Genomic DNA, 24,014 nt, shown 5'->3' on the forward strand with positions numbered 1-24,014 from the left:
AATTCGTTATCTTCAAACAGCAGTGCCAACAGATGGATTCAACACATTTGTCTTTTTTAATACAGACTTTTGTCAAAGCCAAAAGTTAAGTAACAGAAGTACAGTCTCTGTAAGAAGATGGTCTGCAGATTTATTATTCCACAGTACAATAATCTTTTGTAAATGGTTGATATGGCACTTCACATTATAGCTGCACAGTAGAGTTCTTACTGAGTGCATATATCTGGCGATGGCTTGCTTGATGTTCAGATTGATGAAATTGTAGCGACTGACTCGGCCAACTATCACAAACCTGTACGGGCAGTAAACACTAGACGACGCCAACACTCAGTCTAATCTGTCCTCCACATGCTATGGGTCCACGGATCCAACTTGAACCAGTCCAGCTCAGTTAAGAAGTCTAGCTCCTCACCCAGGACACAGGCACCCACTGACGCTCCGTCTGCACCCGCTCCAGTACGACCCGGAGCTCAGCTAAGGCACTGACCGGGTCCTCCTTCACCAAGACGTAGTCCACCCAGGAGCTGTAGCACTCGTCCATCCTCTCAGCCGACTGTTTCATTTCCTGCAGGTCGTCCTAGTCATCAGGAAGGAGAACACAGGTACACATTTATTGTGCAAAGCCTGCAGTATGTTATTCACTGTCAGGAGGTGAACAGAAAAGGCTGCGTTTGGACTTTTAATGATGAAGTAGTCCCATTAGTCAAGTATTCAAGTTTAAAGCAACTCACCGTGAGGACTGAGCTGAGCGAGGAAGAGGAGTCAAGTGATTTCCTTTGACTGTCATCGATGCGAGGCCTTACAAAGATGACATATGGTTTGAACTCAAGAGTACGTAGAGTCTTCAGTGCCTGAATGTGGAGGTAAAGAACATAGTACTTCACAAAAGACCATGGTAACACTCTGCAGTAGATGTTACATTTTGTCTTCTGTTTGCACTATATATGGCGTCCTATTCAACATGTAATGTAGAACTAAGTTAACGCCTTAAATTCCTTGTAAAAGCACAATTTAACAAGTGGGGAAGATGAATCAGTGGACATAAGAGCGTTGAGTCTGAAAGCAGCCCTCAGTTCACTGTAAATTCAATGCTCTGCATTGTTATCGGAATCCAGACTTGGTCATTCTTCAAGTGTGTAACGTAAAATCGAAACAACTCATTTAACTGTCATATGCAGATAAAATAGTGTCGGGGACACTAGACATAAGAAATATTCCATTTGTGTCACTGGTTTTAAATCCTCGTCATCTGACGGTCTGCACAGGTCCGTGCATATTTATTGAATTTAAAGTACAGGTACTTGCCAGGTGATGCAATTGTAATTTGAAATGTATTTGGTTGACAGCACTGCAGGTCAGCTTAGATACTAACCTCTGGTTGCACATCCACGAGGCAGACCTTGTTTTGATCCAAAATCCCGTGAATGGAATCCAAACTGGTGCCATACAGATTATCTTTATACTCCCCATATTCAATAAATCTGCAAAAATACAAGACGATCAGGACTTAATTATATAAACCATTTGTTGCAATCAATTGGTTTAGATGAAGTACCCGGCGTCCGACACTCACTTGCCACTCTGTATGTCGGCATCGAAAACTGCTTTGGTGATGAAGTGGTACTCCACTCCTTCTCTCTCATAACACTTCCTGATTCGAGTCGTATCTTCAGGTCACATGTTTAAACAGACAGCAGGAAGACATAAATAAACAATCATAACTGGACCTTTGTATGTTTTTTTTGGGGGGGGGGTAGATACTTCATAATAAGGGAACACACTAAAGTGAGGCATGAGTCATGATGACGTCATACCCACGCACCAATGTCTAACCAGTCAAGTGCTTTGCAAAATGAATGTGAATGTTGTCAACTCCAATGCAGAACATTTATTACATTTTTACTCATGAGCTGTTTGCAGCAGTGATAAACAAAATATCCGATCCCTCTCTCACTGTAGCTAATTCATTTTGGATTAAGACATCGAGGGATGACAATGTCTGAAAGAGTGGATTCAATATTTAAATCCTATATTACAGGTACTCAGGGGGGAAAACACAGCATCTTAACCAAGGAACTATTTAAAAGGCAAAGAGACTTACGAGGCACAGCCAAACCATAACGTTGAGGATTTTCAGCAATCACCTTCTGTTTGACCTCAGTGATCCGAGCTCCCAGGGAACCTGGGATCCACAATAACAGAATAAATCGACAGTAATACAATATAATCACGTGGAACGTAGGACGTCACTCAGAAAACATGTGGCAGAACTTACCTATCAGTACTATAAGACGAGGCCTTTCACCAGGCCGGGGCAGATATTGTGTTACTTCTTCATAAATCAGGAACTCTGTGTGATTGGCCTCTGGAGTTTGCGCTTCTCCTGGTGAATTGTGGCGATCTTTCCTGAGGCGGAAATTTCTACGCAGACTAGCTGTGGTCAAAGAAATGAAAATACAAATGTAGAATGGACAGAGATCCATATACTCAAATTCTTTCAAAGTGTATTGCCAATCACACTTTGCTGTTTAATGTCAAGATTTCAAACTGAAAATGGCATCAATTTCAATTCAGTATTTCTCTCTCTGATTACAATTTAAATCTTGTGCCATACATCACACAACACAGACACCATGAGAAATCCGTAAGAGTACCTGAGTAATAATCCCATGAGAGCGCATGGCCACAGAAGGCAGGCGCTGCCTTACTCTTGGGAGAAACTACAGCTCATATTAGACCATTTATTCAACCAGCTTATATCTCACCGACAAGAATAGAAGCTCGGAAGCCATGCACGCTGCGTCTACCTCTTCACCAAACACAAACGGAACACCTTTAGCATGGAGTGTGAGGAGAGGCCATTTGTGAAGCACAGTGAGATAAACAAGGTGCCATGAGGTGCCACAAAGACACTGAGAAGCTCTGTGGCTGTAGCGTAACTGCACAAGAAGCCCGCCAGGATAAAATGTCCACACAAAGTGATGAGCTTCGAAAGCAAGGACAAGAAGGTACACACACACACTCCCACCTATCAATCCTGACACGTTAAGCAATACAGAAAAAAACTGACTGTGAAAGCAGAAGTCCAGCTGTTTTTAACCTCTACAGTTGTCACATAATTGTGCATCAATATGTTTATGGCTTACTTACTATTCATTTTTAAATGACTTTTTATAGCGTGCTGTACCATGACTTTAATTACATTTTTTGTGATATATTGAACCATATTTCGTATGGCATTTTTATGATTTTCTTCATAATAAATATGCCATTAAAACGTCGTAGTATAGCATGCCAGTAAGCTTTTTGGTGTGTTTTTGATCTATGCCAAGTAGGATGGGTGATTCCCGGCGTGAGATTGGTTCCCAGATGCCCATCTCACTTCCTGGTTGGCTTCGGAAGGAGCCTGATTGGAGCGGCAGCCGGTCTAGTCAACCAATCCGCGAGAAGCAATCAAGCGCACCCGTTATAAATACTTGGCCAGATTATCACTCTAAACTAAAAAAGACATTAAACAAACTACAACATGATTTTTGGAATTCAATACTATGACTTTAATGACATTTTTATTCATATTCTTATCATATTTTGCTAACCTTTTTTTATGAGAGTGTAGTATATCTTTTATGGCAACTTTTACAACATCCTATTCTATATTTTCTTTTAATGGCATACTATTTCTGACTTTCTGATATACTATAGTGTGACTTTCTAAACTATGACTTCACTATGAATTTTTTTAGAAATACTAAACTATGACTTTGTAATAACATGTTTTACATCCTACCCACTGACCTTTTTATGACTTGTTTTCAACGTACTATATGATGACTTATTTTGACATTCAATATGATTTTTTATACATTTTTTAAAAATATTCTATGCCTTTTTCATTATTGTTTTGCGGATTCTATACTAAGACTTCTTTATGACTTTTTTCAGCATGCTATACTATGACTATTGTAAGACTTATTTCAACATGCTATACTATGACGTTTAATTGACATGCTATACTATGAGTTGATGACGTGAGATGGAAAAGATGTATAAATGTATGTATATATCTTTTCCTGTGCAGCTCTCAGTCATATGCTGGCTCCCTGAATCATCAACACTTTGAGAACCCCTGTTCTAAAGAGAGGGATGGATTTGCACACAGATTGAGCACAAATGTGATGTTGCAGTGATTATATAAACTCATTAATTGTGCCTCCTCACCTATGTCCTTTCCATTCAGAGCACCCTCACTGTCACAGTCTTCTGCAGGATGGCATGCAGGAAGAGAAGAGGTAAGAGGGAGGAGAGGTTGATGTTGAAGGTACTTTAACGTCACAACACAGCAGGTTCAAGTGCAGTAACTACATGTATGAAGGCAACTGTAAAAGGTAAAAAAGGGGTAAATTGTGGAGGGAAAAGTGCAGCATAATATAAGGTGGGGTTCTATTCTGACCATAACAACATGTAGTCAATGTAAGGTTGGGCGTTTTTTTTCTCACGTGAATGTTTGTCCACTTACCTCTCTCAGTACGATCATCTGAGGTTAGCAATGCAAGGAATAACACAAAGCATCACTATTAAGAGACAGAATATTATAACTGCTATACTATGTTTTACTACTGCTCTGCTCCTCGTACACACTGTAATCTTAAAGTACTTTTTCTTTGTCTTGCAAATGTCATATCTAAACAGTATCTACATATAAAAATCTTTCACCCACTTATGTACTTTTCCTTATGTACTCCTCCCGACCGTGTCATTCAGTTCAAACAGAGCAACACCTTTACAACACACTATTATAATTAAACATTGTTATTTCTAAGCTCAGTGAGAGGTAGGGACTTTAGCTGGTATGCTGATAGAGTACATACAACAAAGAAATTACTTAACAACCGTCCGTTGCTTTTCAAACCACTCTGTTTCATTTTACTTTTAAAATGATTAGGAAATAAAACAAAAAGATAGCATTTTTTAAATATAAAGATTAACCTCAGGTCCCCTGTTCTCTATTCATCATCTCTATTTCATCAGCTCCCGGGCTAGATTAGATTTGACCTTCTGCTATAGCTTAGTCCGTAGATCTAAGCTTCTTGTACATTTATATTTACCATGTAGGTGATGGGTGACAATTTTTGCAAAAGCGAATTAGGCTTACATGTAGGAGCTTTGGAGGACATAGGGGCAGGAAAAGAACCCATTTTCATCCTGTATCGCAGACGCCTGGGAAAATAAAAGAGAGGGAAAGATTTACTTTTGATCCGAAAAAAAGGCAACCTTTTTTTTTCAAACTCCAACACACAGTGGCTCTAAACTGTATATATTTGTTAGCAGAGCTGATGCTCACTACCTCTCCTGGAACTGTGTAGAGGGGATGAGGGCAGCACGCAGGTTACAGTCACCAATCCTCTTGGCCTGCCACCAGGTGGCGTCCTCCTGGCTAACTACCTGAAGAATGTCCCCCCTCTTAAATGGAAGTCCCGCCTCTTGGCACGGCGTGGCTTTGTCCTCATAGGGCGTGTAGCTGAACAAAGCCCGAAGGTAGACCTTTTAGAAGCAGGAACACTCTGTTAGCAACGGTAACTTTAAAGGAATAGTTTGATACCTCGGGACATTACGCTGATATTTGTGTTCTTTTTGTGAGTTAGATGAGAAGATTATAAAAACATCAAGCCATCAATTAAATACACACTTTCCCCAGTTTTTGGTGAAGGAGTACCCGGTTGTTGAGTCTTTCTAAATCAAACTGGTTGTTTATTTATTTAGGTTGAATGTTGCAGATTCAAGAGTCCTCACCCTGCTTTCCTTCACTTTGTCTTCTTCTTCCACAGCTGGAATGATTTTCAGTGTGATGGAGCCTTGTGACTGGGACTGATCAAACACATCAGAGCAGCGTCATCACGTATCCGCAGTAATCATCAGTGAATCATCACACAGTATCTGAACTAGTATATGATAATATGACAAAAAGCTTCTTTTTTTTTTGTCCTTTACCAGAATCTGACTAATTTCATCTGGCCTTTTGTGGGTTATCAGGTTTCCATTGACCTCTCGAAGCTCATCCCCGACATGCACCAGGCCTGGAAACATTAAACACAACACACACACAAAACAAGTCGACTGAAAAAAAAAAAGCCTAGAAGAAAATCCCAGTAGTAGTTTTTGAGACTCAGATATGAATAAGAAACAATTTTTCATTGGCATTAAATTGAAAACATGTCCACCCTCGTTTGTCATCTCAAAATATGCAATCTTGTGGAACTAATCCCAAGGATTTGATCTCTGTTGACAACATAATCTCACTTCTCTGTCAGCATTTCAGTAGCGATAAGGAAGTCTTGTTGGATAGGAAGTTTTGTTTGTTCAGAGAAAATAAAACAACACAACTGACATTTGCATTGTGACGCATGTTGTGCGACCGCGGTTTGTCTCACCACTGCGGTCAGCTGCCCCTCCCCTCATGATTCTGGCCACGATCACAGCTCCTGTCACCTCGTCTCGCCGGATGGTCGCTCCCTTGTGGGAAAAGGCACAATGAATCTGACATATGGTGTCTCATCTTCAGTTCACTGAAGCTGATACAACCCTCCGTTAAGACAGCGAAAAGATGGCTCCTCGTGTGCAGGATGGTGGCTTTGCTGGAAAGATCAATAACCTGTTAGAGCAAATGCCAAACCTATTTGAGACTGGAGATTTTGATACCATAAAGAACCCCTCCCTGCTTTGTTCTTTAGCTCGGCTGGCTGCCATGAAAAAAAGATGGTTCCTGTTGCTTCATGCTCTTGATATGCTTGTAATCATGCAGTATAATTTCTTACTGCTGGACTGCATCATCACAAACATGATTTTTACGGGGTGCACTTCAAGTAATTCATTTTTGCTTCACTTTAGAGAAGATACTACCTTCATCTCTGTTCACTCAATATGACGCTACAGACAGGATATGGTTAGCTTAGCTTAGCACAACAAGTAGAGGGGAAAAAAGCTAGATGGATTTTCTTTACAGCATCACACAGACACACCCTGGGGTTCTCTAAAGCCTCAAAGTTAAAAAAAAAAACACACTTGAGGGCACAAGAACACTGTTGAGGGAAAGAGGAGCTCTTATTTTCTCATGTCCTCAGGTGTGAGGGCGGCTCTCACCAGCGGCTCTTTGTTCTTCACCAGGCGGACGATCTTGACCGACTCTTCCTCCAGGTCGTCGTCCAGATCCTCCGGCAGCGGCGGCAGCACCGGGTCAAAGTTCTTTTGGGCAACTGTGTCGTGGGCTGACAGCATCGCCTGTACGAAACGATACGCATCCACAAATGCACAGATGGATTTAAGGGCCTGAATGACAATATAAAGAAAGTCAGTCAGGCAGGAAGTTAACTAAGAAAAAGGATGACAAACATGTCCTCCGCTAGCTTCTTTTGCAAATGTGCGTTCCTTTTCCACAAGTGTCATTTCTCCCCACTCTCCAGAAAGCCAATAGATTGAACATAATCACTTGATAGAGTAATTAGGATTTCTTGTCTGTGTCTGGGGGTGCAGACAGCTCTGACGCTGCTGTTATGTAACAGATGATCAATTTAGAGGAAAATCAGAGCAGCTCAGGGCGAAAGCACAGAGAAACAGACAGATCAGAGAAACACTGTTGAGCATTTGTTAGTTAGTGTAAGTGTGAGGAAAGACACAAAGTGTGTGTGTGTGTGTGTGTGTGTGTGTGTGTGTGTGTGTGTGTGTGTGTGTGTGTGTGTGTGTGTGTGTGTGTGTGTACCTTGAGGTGGGGAGTGCTCAGAAGGAGAAGCAGTTCTCTCTCATCGTCCTCCAGCGGCCCGTTCTGAAGCTCTTCTGCCAGCTGACGATTTTAATCAGAAAATCACTGCTCGAATGAATTACATTTACTTTAGAAAATTACAATAAGTGTTTACTTATACTTGGTATTTAATTCCAATATTCAGGTTTAGTTTGGCTTAGAAACGTTGAGGAAAGATTGCACCTACATCGTCTGCCAGACAGGTGGCGCTGTGTAGAACTGGAGTCGGGCTGTGTTTCTCATATTGCTTCAGTTTGTCATGAATCTGGGATGTACAAGACATACAGATACGCACAAAAACACACAAAGAAAACAAAAAAGTCTGTAATTTCTACCATTGTATATCTAGAGAGAGATAAGTATTCGTAAGTTCTGGTTTTCTTCAGAATGGTTTTTAATGCGACAAGATATCCGTCAGTCAAACATGGTTTGAAGTCCCTTCTACGGAGACATATCTGCTGTACCTTCATGAGGTAGCCGAGGCTTTTCTCACTGAAGACATCTTTGAGGAAGACCAGGTCCTCTTTGTGGTTGGCGTCAGGATGGAGCTGAGAGGTGAGCAGGGCCAGGGTCTCATGCAGCCCTAAGAATCATAGCAAACAGGAGTTATGTCTCAATGCGGGATGCACCGATACGGATATCGGGCCAATACTGACCCAAATAACTGGATTGGGCATCGGTGACAATCAATTCAATTAATTTATACTATATACATTATAGACTGTCATTTTAAGTTTTGAACAATTTCTTGCTGCATTAAAAGAGGTTTACATTTGAATTGTAATTTATGTTCATTTATTTATATCTGTGTTCCATTTTCTTTTACAAAGTTAGGAAAGTCATGTTTAAGTCCAGCCTGCCTTACACGTACAATAATGATCCCCGGCACTTCCACACAGTGAGGCATACAGCTTATCAATTACACAGCGGTACAAACCCAAAGCGCAGGTACAGGTTATAGATAACGAGTTAAAAAAAGTCTGATCAGTGCATAGTATTAGTCACCCATTTTTCTATCATGAGTAATTGTTAATACTGATAATAGAAGCTTTTCTATCATCAGAAATGCATTAGCATTACAGAAATAACATAAAAGCATAGCATTATCACATTTTCTTTCCAATCAGTTTGAACATGTATTGGCCCAAAGTTGAAGTAAACACTAAATCATTTAATGTCGGTTTGCAGTTTGGGTAGATCCAAATAAGCCCGGCATGCATCCCGAGCTCCATTGTGAAGTCTGGGAGGATATCTTTTGCCATGAACACATGTGATAACCTTCAAGCTTCTTTTTTTTTAGCTTGTAATACAGTTTCCAATAAAGGCATTCTTAAAATATTCTCTCAGTTTAAGCCCCAGTAATTGATGCTCGACCAGCTGCAGGTGCAGCCTGTTGAGCTCTCATTACGAGCTCACAGGGCGCCTGGTAGGAAACCTGAGATTGCAGATCCCTTCGGGCAAATTCAAGTCAGCAGGGTGGGAACATTTGGATTAGACGTTAGATTCAATTTATGTGAAGTTAATTTATGAAGCAATCAACCTCAGTGTTCTTAAGTGTTTCTTGGAGTTCAGGGATACTCAACTTGATTTGCCCCGGGGGACACTTTCACATAATGACAGTTTGGAAGTGCCGTGAACATCGTGTGGACGAGTGAAAGCAGATTGGGTTATATTTGCATAATGTATTCATATTTTCTTTTGCCAACATTAAATATTTACAAAGAGTTAGCTCGGGCGTTCGCGAACGTTAGTTGCCAGATCTCGCGAGATCGTGTTGCTGAGACAAGAGAAAAGTCTCACACAATGAAAAATGCCACATTATTGTCAAAATATTCAGAAGTTATGTGGCTTGTTAAAAAAGTGGGTCTAGAATTTAGCAAAATAATCTGTCATATCTTGTGTTATTGTTCACTTCTCCCATTAGAGTTACTGGACTCAGGACCTGCCGCTGGTCTCCTAAAGGGGCGGGGATAGCGGTGAAACCCACGTGACACAGATACAAGATACAGACACACACAAACACACACGGTATCAGAGAGAATGAACACGTAGCTTGAGCATATGTCTGGCTGTACCTGTGCTTGTAGACACGATGGGCATGGCTTTAGTCATTCAGAGAGGCAGGAGGGTGAAGCGAGGGGGACAAGAGGGAGGGAGAGAAAACAAAGCAGGTGAATTCTCTCCACTGGCTCCTTCTGTTCCTCGTGTAAGGCCAAGGCGGAAAATCCCAGACAGCTAGGAACGGGAAAAAACAAAAACACAATGTGACTCTTAGATGTGCATTTAAAAGAAAAGGAGATTCAATTTAAGATTTCTCAGAATTGAGGTTTTATTCTGAGAACTTTGGTTCTTAAAGATACTAATCTCCATGCAACAAAAAAGGTTTATTGTTACAAAACTATGACCTGTTGTGATGCTAATGGAGAGCACAGTGAGGCTTTACAAATACGTTTCAATACCTTGACGCTCACTTAACAAAGACTCCATTTTCTCATTTGGAAATAATTGGGAATGTAAATCACATTTTCAAAAGGAAACCAGCCAGCCACGCTTCGACAGTGATGAACAAACCCATTACTGTGCCGAAGTTTCAGTATAATTGACACCTGCTTTCATTACTGAGCATTCATGTCATTTCAAACCGTGTGACTGTCAAACTAGAGCAACGTGAGGTCAGATTACACGGAACCCTTTCGTCCAATACGATGCTTCCCCTTGTTTGTCACCATGGCAAGCGTACAGTACCGATGACTCGCACTGTGTTTACATTTCAGTCGTCTCACAGACGAGATTAAGTTAATGGGGTTGTGTCTCATTATTCACTTCACTAGTTTGGCACTGTGTGCTGTGTTGCAGCTTCAATCTGGCATCACTGGAAGATTCTCTGGGCACGGTTCCCTCGCCTTCTTAAACGTCACATTCAAGAACTTTCTAGGCCCAATTCCCTCAAATTCAGTTTGAGACACCGATCATGGTTGATTATTAATACTGAGAATTTTCATAGCGATAACTAGCAGGCTTTACAGAAACTCACAGACAACACTCAAAAACAGAGCGAGGCTTGAATGTGTGTCTCTAACGCTATTCTATTCTCGACAAAACATAAATTCAAGCACTCAATGATTCAATGATTCATGTCTATTTGAAGTCTACTTTCAAGGCCTTCATTTTCCCTCTTCAAATTCACAAACGTTCAGGGTTTTCAGCCGTGTCGGGGTTTTCTTTCTATTAGGATCGGACAAATAACTACAAATAATCAATTGGCAGAACACATGGCAAGCCAAGACACGATCAAACTATTTCGATCTCGGGAGGGAAACGTATGTCACTGCAAAACCAATAGTGCAATTACAGTTTATGTACATAATAGATTGGCCTTTTTGCTTGATATATTCTCTGGTTTTAACTTCTATATTTCTATGATTTTCTGTTCTTTTTTTAATTGGTATCATCGTCAATTAAATATTTTGGGATTTAGACGGTTCGTCGGACAAAACAGATAATATGAAGGTGACAGCTTGGGCTCTGGAAAACTGGGATTATTTTCTGACCTTTAAAAAGACAAATCTTGTAGCATGTACTTAATTTGTATTAAAGTATTAAATAAGAAACATGACTTTGCTAATATTGCCAATTAACTTTTATTGACTGTCCTTAATTTAAACCATGAACACTTTTTAGCATTAACAATATTTCCAAAGAAGAAACATCTGAAATGGACCAATCAAAAGGTAACTGATATTATGTTACTATATACGAATGATTAAAGAAGGAACGATGTCGCCTTTCTTCAGCTGACAGGGTGAAGACAATGATCTCGGATCCTAATCAACAGTCCCTGCAACCTTCCAAAGGTAAACATTACAGTGTTGTACTGTAAAGTGTATGTTTTCCACCTACAGTAGAAATGAGGGTCCACTAAGAACTAACTGAAAGCAAAAGTCTGCGTTTTTTACTCTAAAAGCAACATTTCCTTTGAGACTTCAATAACAAAGCATTTGTTCTGGCTCATTGTTAGACGTCCACAGTTACCACAAACAAAAGCCAGATGCACATCAGCATGTTGGCAATGAGGGTTTGTCTATACAACACAAGAGTTAAAAAAAAAAAAACTATTCTTTGTTGTTTTTCTGTCATTGTATGTCAAATATTCTGACAATTTCATCAAAACAGTGATGTACAATTGTCTTACGTTAATCATTTGTCATGTTCTGTCCCGTTTCCACTGGTGGGCTTGTGAGAACAACAAGAAACAAAAACAGCTGCCAAGGACATTTCTAGTTCAGAGGAAACTGATTGAAGGGCAGGTTGGCATTGTGCCAAAGTGGCAATTAGAATAAACAGCGACAGCACATACAGGCCTGCGTTAAGCGGGTCACAAGTGCTCATAAAGCCAAGTGTAGATTCCTGTTTAAAATACGATGCATTCAACTGTGCATTGGACTGATGAGTGGTGATGAAAAACAAGCCTTTGAAGCTGCTATTACGTGTTATAATTGACTGTTACATGTTGCTGCTGTAGTCCATCAACAGCATGTGCTGACTGATGGCATCGTTACGAACAAGTCAGATATGAATCACCTTTCAAACTTACTGGAGGATCAACCGACCATAAAATAGTTGAATGAGAAGATCAATACCACTGAGTCAAACATAAATCTAGTGCCATCTTAGCATATATACTGGAAATAGGGGGGAATGGCTGGCTCTGTCCTACCAGCACCTCTAAAGCTCAATATAATAATTTAATCTAAACAAATACTTGAATGTTAAAAAAAACAACACTTTGAGGTTTTATGGTTGGCCAGAAAATGTGTGGTCTCCCAGAATGCATTGCGCCAGGCCAAGAAATAGTCCATAACATAGGCTAATTAAACATGGCGCCTGTTTCCAGTCTACGCTAAGAGAAGCTCACCGCCTCCTGCTTCATATGAAGCCTACTCTACAGTCATGAGAGGAGCATCCGGCAGCAAAAGGTGTTTGAACTATTCCTTTAATGTAGTGTAATTTAGCTTCTTTTTAGTGCACAACACGCATGTTAACAGATAAGACTTTTTGTTTTAGACTGTTTGCCATGCAGGATCACTGCCGCAGCATGACATGACCCTTGACCTCCCCCCCATCAGTGAGCATCAATAATAATATCCCCAGATTGATTGATTCTGATGCTGGAGCACCATCAGCATATCTGTGCCTTCATTCCCTCACTCTGCATCGACAGAGCAGCACTTACAAAAAAATCCATCCTGCACATTATCAGGAGAGAAATACTGACATTCTGACAGGCCTGCACAGCGTCAACCAACCAAATAAACTTATGTAAAATATATATATTCTCTTTGTTTATTATTTTCCCTGTCAGCAGGATATCCAGGAAATATAGTGGGCTACCAGGTCAACAACCAAGGAATAACTACAAAGTACAAATAATTTAATTTCACGCATGATATCAAGGCATTACAACCGTTTTATCTACTTTACCTCCTTTTTCTCTCAACTTCACTGCATCTGTAACTGCTTTGTAGGGAAGAAGTGTCTTCTATCTTTTATTACTTCTAAATTCAGAGGTTAATCATCATTTCCTTGTCTTCATCTGTTGACTTTGTATTTGCCATCTGTTGGCCACTGTACAGCTCCGCTCCATTGAGAAGACTTGGTTCCTACAACAAAGCTAACAGTTCTCTGCTTCCATTCCCCCTCCTCCCGCCACTCTTGAACCCCGTTCCTGACCTTCTTTCACTCCGTCTCTTCCTCCCTCCATCAGACTCTTTCTAATTACAACGGGCTGAGAAGAGCTTAACGCCGACATCTTTCTGGTTTATTCCCTCTCACACTCATTCACGCGCCGAGTCCATCGTATTGAATACTTACCAGGTTACCACTGGCCATATGGTGGTATTATCTAGCCTCCTTGATTTAAGACGGCAGCGCTCGCTGCATCACTGAGGATTTCAATGAATACAATGAAGCAGATTACAAAAAGTCTAAGATTAGAACAGAAACTGAACAGCAGCAGAGGCTGCGCTGAAAAGCAATCAGCGTTCATCTTTTCTAATATGAATCGATAGGAAATGGATTATGTACATTTGTACTCATAGCAAGAAGAAACATACAGCAAATTAAACAATTACTCAAAGAATTGATTATTGTTGGGATTGACAGAAAATGAATCTGCGCCGCTTGTAATCAGGGATTATACATTTCGAGTAATTTATTGAACTAAAGTGGCATGTCAACATGTAGGTTTCTGCTTTTCCAGGGTGAAGGTTTTCAGCTGGTCTCTGGGAACAAAGGGGTTGACGTAGAGTTGCTCAAGAAGACTTCAAAACAAGCATGGTGTCTGCTTATGTTTCAATTAAAACAATGTCATATTATACTGTAGGTTATCTCGTTACCGCACCTACTGAAGGCTCACTCATATTGTGATATAGTAGAGCTGTCAGCTGAGTGCTCCTTATTGTTTTGTAATATTATTTCATGTTTCTACTCGTGGTTTTCCACCTGGCTGCTAGTCCTCACATGACTGTGCTGGATCATGAAAATATTCCGTATTCACGGTTTTATGACTGACAGTACAATCCTCACTGTCCCTTTGATGCTTTGACTGCTTCTCGGAGTTCTCCACCAGTTAACTTTGTCCCTGGTGTCTCTTTAATGTCGGCCTCGTTGCCATTTATCTTCACAATACTTCAGGATCGTGACGAGATTATTACTAAATATTACTAAACGGCGCTGGCACAATCTCCAGTCAAGTCAGTGTCGTACTTTGTCATACTGACATTGTGTTTGGAGAGCTTAACCTTATGTTACTGTGCGCTCTACTCACACAAAACCAAGCAAACACGCACGCCACCTGTTTGCCAGACTCATTCGCTGTCGGGACGGGTCCCGAGAGGGCCGAGGTCGTCGACACACTGCTGATGCCATCTGCCCAGCGCTCTGTGTGTATGCGACCGTCCACCATCTATAATGCCACCCACATGGCCAATCTGACATATCTGGATAGGACAGATTTCATTCCAATGTCCATTTGGGAAAAAAAAAAAGTTTCCTGCTGTACATTTTGCTCGGGTATTAGGATAATCTACAGCAACAAATATGATGCTTTCTATTCTCTTTTAAGTGGCCTATTATACATCTATGAAATGTCAAAAAAATACGTTCCAGAGCCCAAGGTGACACCGTCAAATGTCTCGTTTCTGTTGAGCCACAAGTCCAAAAGCAGGAAATCCTCTCATTTGAGATCGTTGGCATTTCAAATAACACAATAGTAGCCAATTATTCTTCTGTCAATCAACTAATTGGTTTCGGCTCTAATCCTAAAGTCGGTCAACAGCTGAAACATTGTGTCGGATCTCAAATAAAGGGGAGAGATTTAGTTAATATTTGAATTGTGTATATAAATGCTTGATGGAATATATAGGAGGAGAGGGCTTATGAGAAAAACATCACTTCAGTACACCTTCAGCTCGCCCACCCCGAGACTCAGCTGGAGTTTGAATTTGGCTCCCCGTCTGAGGGTCAGAAACCAGAATCATTTCAGGATTTCAACAGCCAAATAGGTTTTTAGGGACGGATGGTTGACAAAGTGCCAATCTGCCTGGTGGCGAGCCAAACTTGAGAGGCTTTGTGACTGATGGCTGATGTTAAACTCCCACTGAGCTTGTAATGTATGTGTAAGTGTGCGGAAAACAAAGACCTCTTCTCAATCCGATTTATTTGCATTGAAAACACCATTTTTTTTTTTAGCCCAGACATAATAATCATGAAAAAGGAAGAAAAGTTTCTAGACTTTCCTCTTGAGCTCTGACTGGTGCACATTTTTTCCTTGAGTCTTTGTTGAATAAACCGTGCATAACCCTGACCTTCATTGAATCTCTATGGCTCTCACAATAGAAGCCATAGAACATGAAACTCTGTCCTGCTCTGCAGCAAAGTCATAGGCCTGTTTATGCCAAACCAGCAACAACTGATTGGCCATTTAAATTCATCAGCAGGAGACTGTTCACTTAATTAGCCTATAATCTATGACGGTGCATGCCCACGTGCATTAGTCCCTTCACACTCGTCACAACAGCTTGGTCTAATTTTTGGAAATTTGATTAATCACAGGTGATGCACACCCCTCATTAACATGCAGCACAGGCACGCATCCCCGTGGTTTTACTCACACTTGTGTTTGGAAACCTCCATTTATTAAAAGCCTAAATAACACAAAAACAGAATGCGGTTTGTGCATTTTCCTTTTTCTACATTTGTGCAAACTAAGACCACCTGACAGTTTCCCTGGAGACATTATTTTCTCTTTGTCACACACATGCATGAACAGTGCTAAAGAGCTGCACAGAGTTCAGTCAAAGCATCCTTACCTTGTTGAGGGGCTCCTCTCCGCGTGCGCGTTTCAACCCGACACGAGAGTGTTTCGTCTTTCTTATTTCTTTCTCTGTGTCTATTTCTCCGTGCACTCTGTCTTCAGCTGACTGCTTGTATTCTTCTGCTCCATCCAGTCTATCGCTCAATGAGCCGCCCCTTCCCCCCCTCTGTCAGTCAGTCTCTCTCTCGCCCTCACTCGCATCGGTCCGTGCTGCCTTCAGGTGCTCCTCGTAATCTCCAACACCCAAGATTCACAGATGAAAATAGACTATTGCTGCTTTTTGCTGGATGAAAAATGTGGAAGGGGGGGGGGGGGGGAATGAGCATTAGGAGAGAAAGAAATGTACACCACTTAAGTGCAATATCAAGTAAAACATATTTTGCATTTTTACATAATCTTGTGGCCCTGTCTTGTAGAGGTTGTGTGTCAAAAATCAATGTAGTCTGTTGTTGGTTGACACTATTATTTTAGGAATGGTGTTCAATTGAGGAGGGGTTAAGGGAGTGGATGACAAAAACAGCTGATTTCTGCCCAGTGATCCAGCCATGGCATCTGATCATTGTTGACAGTTCATTTAGAGTGGTTTAAAGTTGTGTAGTTATATTGCTAACTGAGAAATAAACAGAAAGTGGAAATAGGGATGTAAAATATACAATATTACACAAAATGCAAAACATAAATATGGAAGCCTGTTTTTGGCAGATAAAGGAAAAAAATAGACATTGGACATGACAAATATACTCATAATTTACTTTTAATGTAAAGTCGGAATCTTGACTTACAGTATGTCATAGTATCACAATCTCATCATTTTGAGTCATTTGACTTAAATATTTTGCGATAATCTTTCATTTGATTTTTGTGTTCCTAGCATACAAAATATAACCTGATATAAATCCAATCACCCGTTCTCTTTTGGGTTGTTGTAATGGCTTCATATGTACATATTCAGATACGTATTTGAAACATGATTAAAAAACCGTCTGCCTTTCTCTTATTACATATTTTGTAATGAAAATAAAACTCCATTTGGCCTAAATATTTTATTCTCACCAATACATATAACCCAACTTGACTGAAAAACAAACAGCTTCCTGACTATTCAGGAATCATGTAAATATCATAGTTGGTTCATTCATGAGAGTCTTTCTGACAGCTCGTGAAGGCAGCACAGTGTGCACACATGCTGCAAGCTGCATGCCTCTTTGGTCCGCCCATCTCAAACCCATCTATTCTATTCATCCCCTCCCTCCATGTTTCTCGCTCTGTGAGCGGTACGGTACGTGTTTTGGCTGAGGGTCAGACTCCTTGAGAGGGACCGGCAGCAGGAAACATGGACTACGAATAATCATGGACTGCAACAAACCCGGCGGTCTATAGTCCTCCCTATTGTGTTTGCACTTTTCTTCAGTGACTCTGGTTTCTCTCTCTTTTGTCCCTTTGCTCATCTGGTTGGCCTAGTTGCTGCAAGTTCAAGCAGACCTTGATGTGTTCAGACATTTGTGCCAGTCAGAGAGGAGCAGAGTCGCTGCTGCTGCTGCTGCCCTGTGATTACGGTCTCAAACTGTGGCTCTCTGCTTTATTAAATGGATGATGAGAAAGCATTTCATCTTAGCTCAGTGGGTCAGATAGCTTGGGATCAGAGTCTTATCGGTGACCAGCGAGTGGATAACATTGGCCTCGTCGTAATGACAGATCCTGCTGTGATGTGTTCACTGTCGCACAAAGAAAGGTGCGAGTAAGAGGGAGAGACAGAAACGTTCAGCATCAGGGGCTTCATCTTTAAAAACAACACACAGACATAAAGTGATGACAACAGCAGTTTTATTATTCAAGTTCCTCAAAATCAAAATGTAAATAAAGATACAAAACAATTTAATCATAAACAGTCATTTACAAGTTTCTATTCACTTCATTCACTTATTGAAAGAGTCTCATATTAGTTCATTAAATCATGTCTGTGATTTCTTCTTTTTACACAATTAGCTACATGGAAATAGTTAAACATGTATATCCATCCAAATTTATACTCACAAAATATATCTTTCTTTTACAAAATGTCTTGGTTGATTTGTTCAGGTTGTTGTTTCAGCAATGCTACGTACATCCTCCAATGACAAGGAATGAGGTTTCAGACCTGAAACATGGATCCGTCTAATCTCTGGATGTAGAGGTCACAACATCAAATGTCAGAATCTGGTGGGTGCTCCTGTTGGAAGATGAGATATTGCAATGAGATATTGTGTTTCCGGTTTATGTCACATGCATACATGTCATATACAATATTCAGAGATAAAACAAAATCATCTTGTTCAACAATTATGTAAATAGGCAGGTTAAGTGTCAGACTCAATAAAATCAGGTTACATCATTTACAAAAACGCAAGCTGCGATTTGCCTTTACTACTGTCACTAAAAAGTCGTCAAATTAAAGTAAAAATACATAACATTTTACGGCCATAATTTGCAAAACTTTAACAGCTCTGCTTGTCGAAATAAAATTGATACAGTCCTAATAAATCCAGAGCGATATTGAGTGTTTTGAGACACTTGACGCTGCCTGTTTTGCCCCCGAAACATTCAATATCATATCTGAGCTTACTGTCACTCTGGACTCACCATGTATGTGGGGTTTTTGAAAGACACAAAACTGTCGTCCTCAATGGGTTCAAACTGCTGGAAAAACGAGAAATGAAATGCCTCAATAACTAAGGATAAGAAACACGTGTTCACACATGTACATACAAAGACTTCACATCACAGTTAGATATTTTATATCAGACATTTAGCTGCTCATAATAACACATCCACATCATGTAATTACCAATGTTTTCAGATATTGGGCAATAAACACTGTGTAACATTTTGTCATGGCTACCTGTGTGCTCGAAGCAGCTGGTTGTGCAGAAGCGACGTCAACGTCTTCTATGTCCGAGCCGTATAACGGGTTCTCAAAAGGCTCCTAAAATGGCCACAAGGTGGACAAATTCAAACTGGTTTTAAAGGAACATCAGTCAGTAGGAACTGAAGACCTGACATCTACTCTTGATTCGATGACTGACAAAAACCATATGATTTATTACGTAATAATAGATATTTCTCCCTCTGCGGTTTCTATCGTATGGTGTGATGTTTCAGAATGAAGCCTTGGAGTTATAAGACAGATAAATAATTTTTCTTAAATTGGTGATGAATGTGAAACTGACCGTGTTGACAGTGGCAGGTTTGTCGGCACTTATTGTGGGCTCGTCCGCAACTTTAACTTCCTCCATATACAAAGGATTATCTATGTTCTCCTGAGCAAGGAAACACAGGACAAGAACAGCCAATTAACATAAAGCAACATCTGAAACGTAATATCTAACACTATAGAAGTGATGTGCTGCATTATGTTTCCACATTTCTCGGTACAACCCTTTGGCGTATACTTTAAAACTGTTGCCATGTAGCATGTCATGTATACGCAGCCATCATCATGTTAATCTCTACAGGCGAGCAGTGATTAGTGTCTATGGACCTGGTTTGATTCATCAGGAGCGAAGGTTGCGTCCACCGTCCTCGTGGCTGCAGGTTCTTCTCCAACTTCATACGCTGGGTTCTCAAAACTCTTCCCGCCTGTTTCCGCCATGGACACAGACGTGCAGGGAACCTGACATCAGACGACAAGTAGACACAACAGGTTGATAACCACTATAGCCCTTTGTTTATCCGATTGGCAGCCATGTTTTTAACCAAAAACTAATTTTAAGCAAACCTTTGAAATGTCACAAGCCCCGCAGAGGCTTCAAATGCCTTGATATACTCAAAACTTAAAAATGCGCATAATAATACGCAAATGGAAACATAGCTAGAGATACGTTTGATATGAAACATTTGCTTCCGTCATGAATAGGGATGCCCCCCTAAACCTGGGTCTTAGTTGGAACCAGTTCTATATTAATAAGAGAGCTCTCGGTCTGTGAAGGCAGCTCCCAATCCCAAACCAGCGCCTCCTCCCTTTAATCCACAATAGCAGTAAGAGAGGATGAATACAACGTTTTAGCAGTATAGAAGAATTAATAAGAGTATCGATAAAGAACCACACTAATAAGTACTATCAACAATAGTAGTAGTTTGGATAAAATACTAACGATACCCATCCATTGTCATGAATGGCTGTTTTGCTTTGCGACCTACCGCTTCAAAATTCAGCCTCGTGTCACTCTCCTCTGTTGTTGATGCATTTGGAGACGAACCATTTCTAGAAATGAACAAGAGACAAAGATAATTCAGCTGTAACATGACGCTGTTACCAACAGCATACCAACGTAAAAACAATTACATTCATTTGAATTGTTTTGTGGTAGAAAAAGAAAGCTAAAAGAAATATTTCGGATATCAATTTTCAGACAGAATATCACCTGAAGCTTGGGAGGCTGGGCATGGACGGCATGCTGGGCATGCTGGGCATGCTGCTCCGTATGCTCTCCAGCAGGTTGGACTTCCTCCTGGCAGCGTAGACCAGAGCAGCCAGCAGAACCACAATCACCACCGTCACCCCGATCGCTATTCCAACTGAGATGGAAGCACGGAGGAGGAAGCGAAAGGCAGCTTGTTAATAGTGAGGTAAAGCTTTTGAATGGTGGAATGTTATAACGCTATAAAATCAAATATACTCGAGGATGCGACCACGTTGAATACGTTTGTCTGGCAGTTCTCTCCAGACCAGTCTGGAGGACATCTGTGAAACAAAATACAAACAGATGTTTGTCCATCAATATTTATTAGTTTGTTGTATTTGCATTATCTTGTGCATGAATATATTTTTCTCTACGTATTTTCAATTTATGGTTGTAAAAACTAAAACATTTCTCACATGCAAAGAGCCTTGTTGTCATCAAAGTAGCAGGTTCCTCCATTTTGACACTGACACGGTGGGGGCATGGTGGGCGGCGGATCAAACCCTGAAATCAATTTAAAGGAACAACAATCGGACCATTGAAAGGATCTTCTCCGCCTCAGGGCAACAGAAATGATACCACTGGGACATCAACAGGTGTGTAACTGAGGATCATGTGGACTACAGATTCATGACTTTATAAAAGTTCCTCTTTGTCCGCTGTATTTAAAAGACTACCGACACTTTCCCTTGCCAAGAGAAAGGAACATCCTCCAAACATACTACGAATACTCTGACTCTCTTTGGTTTAACTTTTAGTGTTACCTTAATTTATTCATGTGTTGAAAAGAGAAAATGATGTAAGTTGTATTAATATTGCTGCGATTTGAGATTAACTTATATTATTCATTATACATGATGCCCCATGTTTTTATGTCACATGCTGAATAAAATAAATAGCTGTTTTCTCACCAGCATCACATTCAGTGTTACTGCCGGGGATGAAGCTGGTGCCCTGGGGGCAGGCGCAGGTGTAGCCTCCCGGCCGGAGCAAACACAGGTGGCTGCAAGTGTCCTTACACGGATTCCTCACTGCAGAGACATCGATTACTCCATTTCAATCAGTCAACAATAAATGACCAATAAATAAATCAATTACTAATCCCTAAATAAAAAAGAATCCACAGAAAAAAACAAATGCAAACATGATTGTATTAGGGTGATATATACTGTAAACAAAACCCCATAGACTCTGTGCTTAATGCAGTACTGTATGTGTCACTGTGTGTGCAGCTTACTGGCTACGGAGTTGTATCTCTGCTGCTGGTACACAGAGACCTGGGTCAGCCACGGCCCGGCGGTCAACAGCTTGGTCTTGGCTCCGCGGCCAAACTTGTCCTGCCGGAACACCTCGCCTTTCTCCTGAGTACTCCAGTAAACGTGGTCCTCGAACACACTCACACTGAAGGGGTTTCTCACGTCTAGGCAATGAAATGTGAACATGTTAACAGAGCCCCAAATGATGGAGATAGATACTAAATGTATGGAATATGGATGGATGATGAGGGCTGTTGAGGATTACTGGAATTCCTTAAAACTAATATCACATACGAACAGATGAAATATACCAAATATACCTAATAATTCAGTCTCACACTTCACATTTCTACTCTTAGGCTTCTTTGACGACCGTCGTTCCTAATCCTCACCTATGTAGACGGCAGTTCTACGGCCATCTCCTGAAGGCAGAACAGACTCTATGCGGCTTTCCTTGGAGTCAGACCAGTAGATTCTGTCGTCGTTGGTGAAGTCGATTGACAGACCGGTGGGCCAACCCAGACCATCGGCCACCAGGACCTTCCTCTCTTGACCGTCCAGCCAAGAGCACTCGATCTTGGCAGCGTCCCCACGGTCTGCCCAGTACAGCATCCTGTAGAAACGACAGATTGGAGTTCTGGGCTCTGACATGATATGTTAATGTGCCTCCATCACAATGTGAATTTCTCCAACACGAGAATGTCCATAAGAGGTGAAAAATACAAGACTGTGTGCCACGTGTTACCAATTTTTAGTTAAAAAAACGTTCCATAAATATTGAATGTGAAACAGTCCTACTAGCAAATAAAACCAGGTGTAAAAATGTATGAATTGGGCAACATAAAGAGACGCAAAACTCTATTTACTGGTTCCTTAAAGTCTGTCTTACCCCAGTCGTGGGTTGACGGCCACGGCAGACGGGTTGCCTAGCTCAGTCTTGACTAGTTGCTTCCTGTAGCGTCCGTCCAACATGGCCACTTCTAACCTCTTTAATCTGGAGTCTGCCCAGTAAAGGTTCCTACGGGCAAAAGAATTACAAAACTAATCACAAAATATGTTTTGACACATCAATAAGAAAATAAAGAGTCTTTATCAATCAAGTACAGCACTTTTACGGATAAAGGCTTCAGGGTAAGTTCAGACGCACCTGCCCACCCAGTCCACCGCGATGCCGTCTGGGCTGGTGATGTATTTGATGCCGAGGTCGACGGCAGCACCGATGTTGTTGCTGCCATCATCCACTGAAGGTATATATGCTCTCTTAATGGCACCTGCTACAGAGTCCTTACTGCCCACAGTGAAATACACCATACCTGAGAAAAGAACATCACCAAATATGTTTATTTACATTTAAGATGCGTCTTTGATGATCTACTCGTATCTAGTATTGATCCGCGTGTGACCTACTGAAGCCAGTGTTGTTGTGGTCCCAGTCATAGTCCAGAGCCATGATGCGGTCCTCTTCTTGTAGGAAGTCGTGGTAGGTCTCCGTCTGTAGGTTGAACCTCCGGATACGAATGTTCTCTGGTAGAAGCATCAAGGGAGTCGCTCCTGAGGGAGACAGAGACATTTACACTTGAAACTGTTTTTGGCATATTTAACAGAGGGAGCCGATAGAACTCATTTGTGACTTATGACTCTTAATTATATCTCAGTGAAGTAGAAACACAAGGATGTTGCTCTAGTCTAAACGTAAGCTCATTAAAAGTTTGTTCTCACCCTCAGCCTCGCACATGTTGCCGTTGCCCACTTTCCGGTAGCCGGGGGCACACTCGCAGTCATAGCCGCCCTTTGTGTTCTTGCAGACCTGAGGACAGGTGCCGTACACCTCACACTCATTGATGTCTGCAGAAGGAAGAAGAGATTGTGTTGCACCCATCAGATCTTTAACTGCAATGATGATACTTTATTATTATATTTTTGAGTACTTTTAGTAGAATTCTAAAAACGTGCTTAAAGAATACTATCAAGGGCACCCAAGGTGTGTGTGTGTGTGTGTGTGTGTGTACCCAGGCAGGTGTAGGTGCTGTCTGGGTCCACTCTGTATCCGGGCCTGCAGGAGCAGATGAAGCCGGTGCCGTTCAGGTTGGTGCACTCGTGCTGGCACAGCTTCTCTTCACAGTTGCGGTCATGGCCAAAATCTGGAGCCAGAC

At 41.1% G+C, this 24,014-nt stretch overlaps 2 protein-coding genes across 2 annotated transcripts in view; both read right to left on the minus strand.

The window, feature by feature from the left end:
- Positions 1-400: 400 nt before the first annotated feature.
- On the minus strand, positions 401-9,904 carry LOC306712920 (MAGUK p55 subfamily member 3-like; the record flags this gene model as incomplete). The annotated part of the gene is made up of 19 exons (XM_079182397.1): positions 401-577; positions 732-851; positions 1,373-1,481; positions 1,574-1,667; positions 2,102-2,182; positions 2,276-2,434; positions 2,655-2,720; positions 4,219-4,260; positions 4,517-4,534; positions 5,153-5,217; positions 5,345-5,541; positions 5,791-5,865; positions 5,989-6,074; positions 6,429-6,510; positions 7,138-7,275; positions 7,754-7,834; positions 7,980-8,057; positions 8,257-8,375; positions 9,868-9,904. The coding sequence occupies 19 exons, from the start codon at positions 9,902-9,904 to the stop codon at positions 401-403; spliced, it is 1,824 nt and encodes a 607-aa protein (XP_079038523.1).
- Positions 9,905-18,332: 8,428 nt separating this feature from the next.
- Positions 18,333-24,014, minus strand: part of lrp2b (low density lipoprotein receptor-related protein 2b) — a gene marked incomplete at its 5' end in the record, with an annotated part of 36,044 nt that continues 30,362 nt past the window's right edge. The window contains 17 exons of the mRNA XM_079182913.1: positions 18,333-18,375; positions 18,786-18,842; positions 19,045-19,128; positions 19,373-19,462; positions 19,684-19,815; positions 20,343-20,406; positions 20,567-20,720; positions 20,822-20,886; positions 21,022-21,109; positions 21,517-21,636; positions 21,843-22,025; positions 22,254-22,474; positions 22,751-22,879; positions 23,009-23,174; positions 23,269-23,412; positions 23,581-23,706; positions 23,871-24,002. Coding sequence (XP_079039039.1) covers positions 18,349-18,375; positions 18,786-18,842; positions 19,045-19,128; positions 19,373-19,462; positions 19,684-19,815; positions 20,343-20,406; positions 20,567-20,720; positions 20,822-20,886; positions 21,022-21,109; positions 21,517-21,636; positions 21,843-22,025; positions 22,254-22,474; positions 22,751-22,879; positions 23,009-23,174; positions 23,269-23,412; positions 23,581-23,706; positions 23,871-24,002 — 1,982 coding nt within the window. The 3' untranslated portion in view covers positions 18,333-18,348. The remainder of the gene's footprint in view (positions 18,376-18,785; positions 18,843-19,044; positions 19,129-19,372; positions 19,463-19,683; positions 19,816-20,342; positions 20,407-20,566; positions 20,721-20,821; positions 20,887-21,021; positions 21,110-21,516; positions 21,637-21,842; positions 22,026-22,253; positions 22,475-22,750; positions 22,880-23,008; positions 23,175-23,268; positions 23,413-23,580; positions 23,707-23,870; positions 24,003-24,014) is intronic.

The sequence above is a fragment of the Pholis gunnellus genome, assembly GCF_910591455.1.
Source record: "Pholis gunnellus genome assembly, chromosome: 21".
Lineage (NCBI taxonomy): Eukaryota > Metazoa > Chordata > Actinopteri > Perciformes > Pholidae > Pholis > Pholis gunnellus.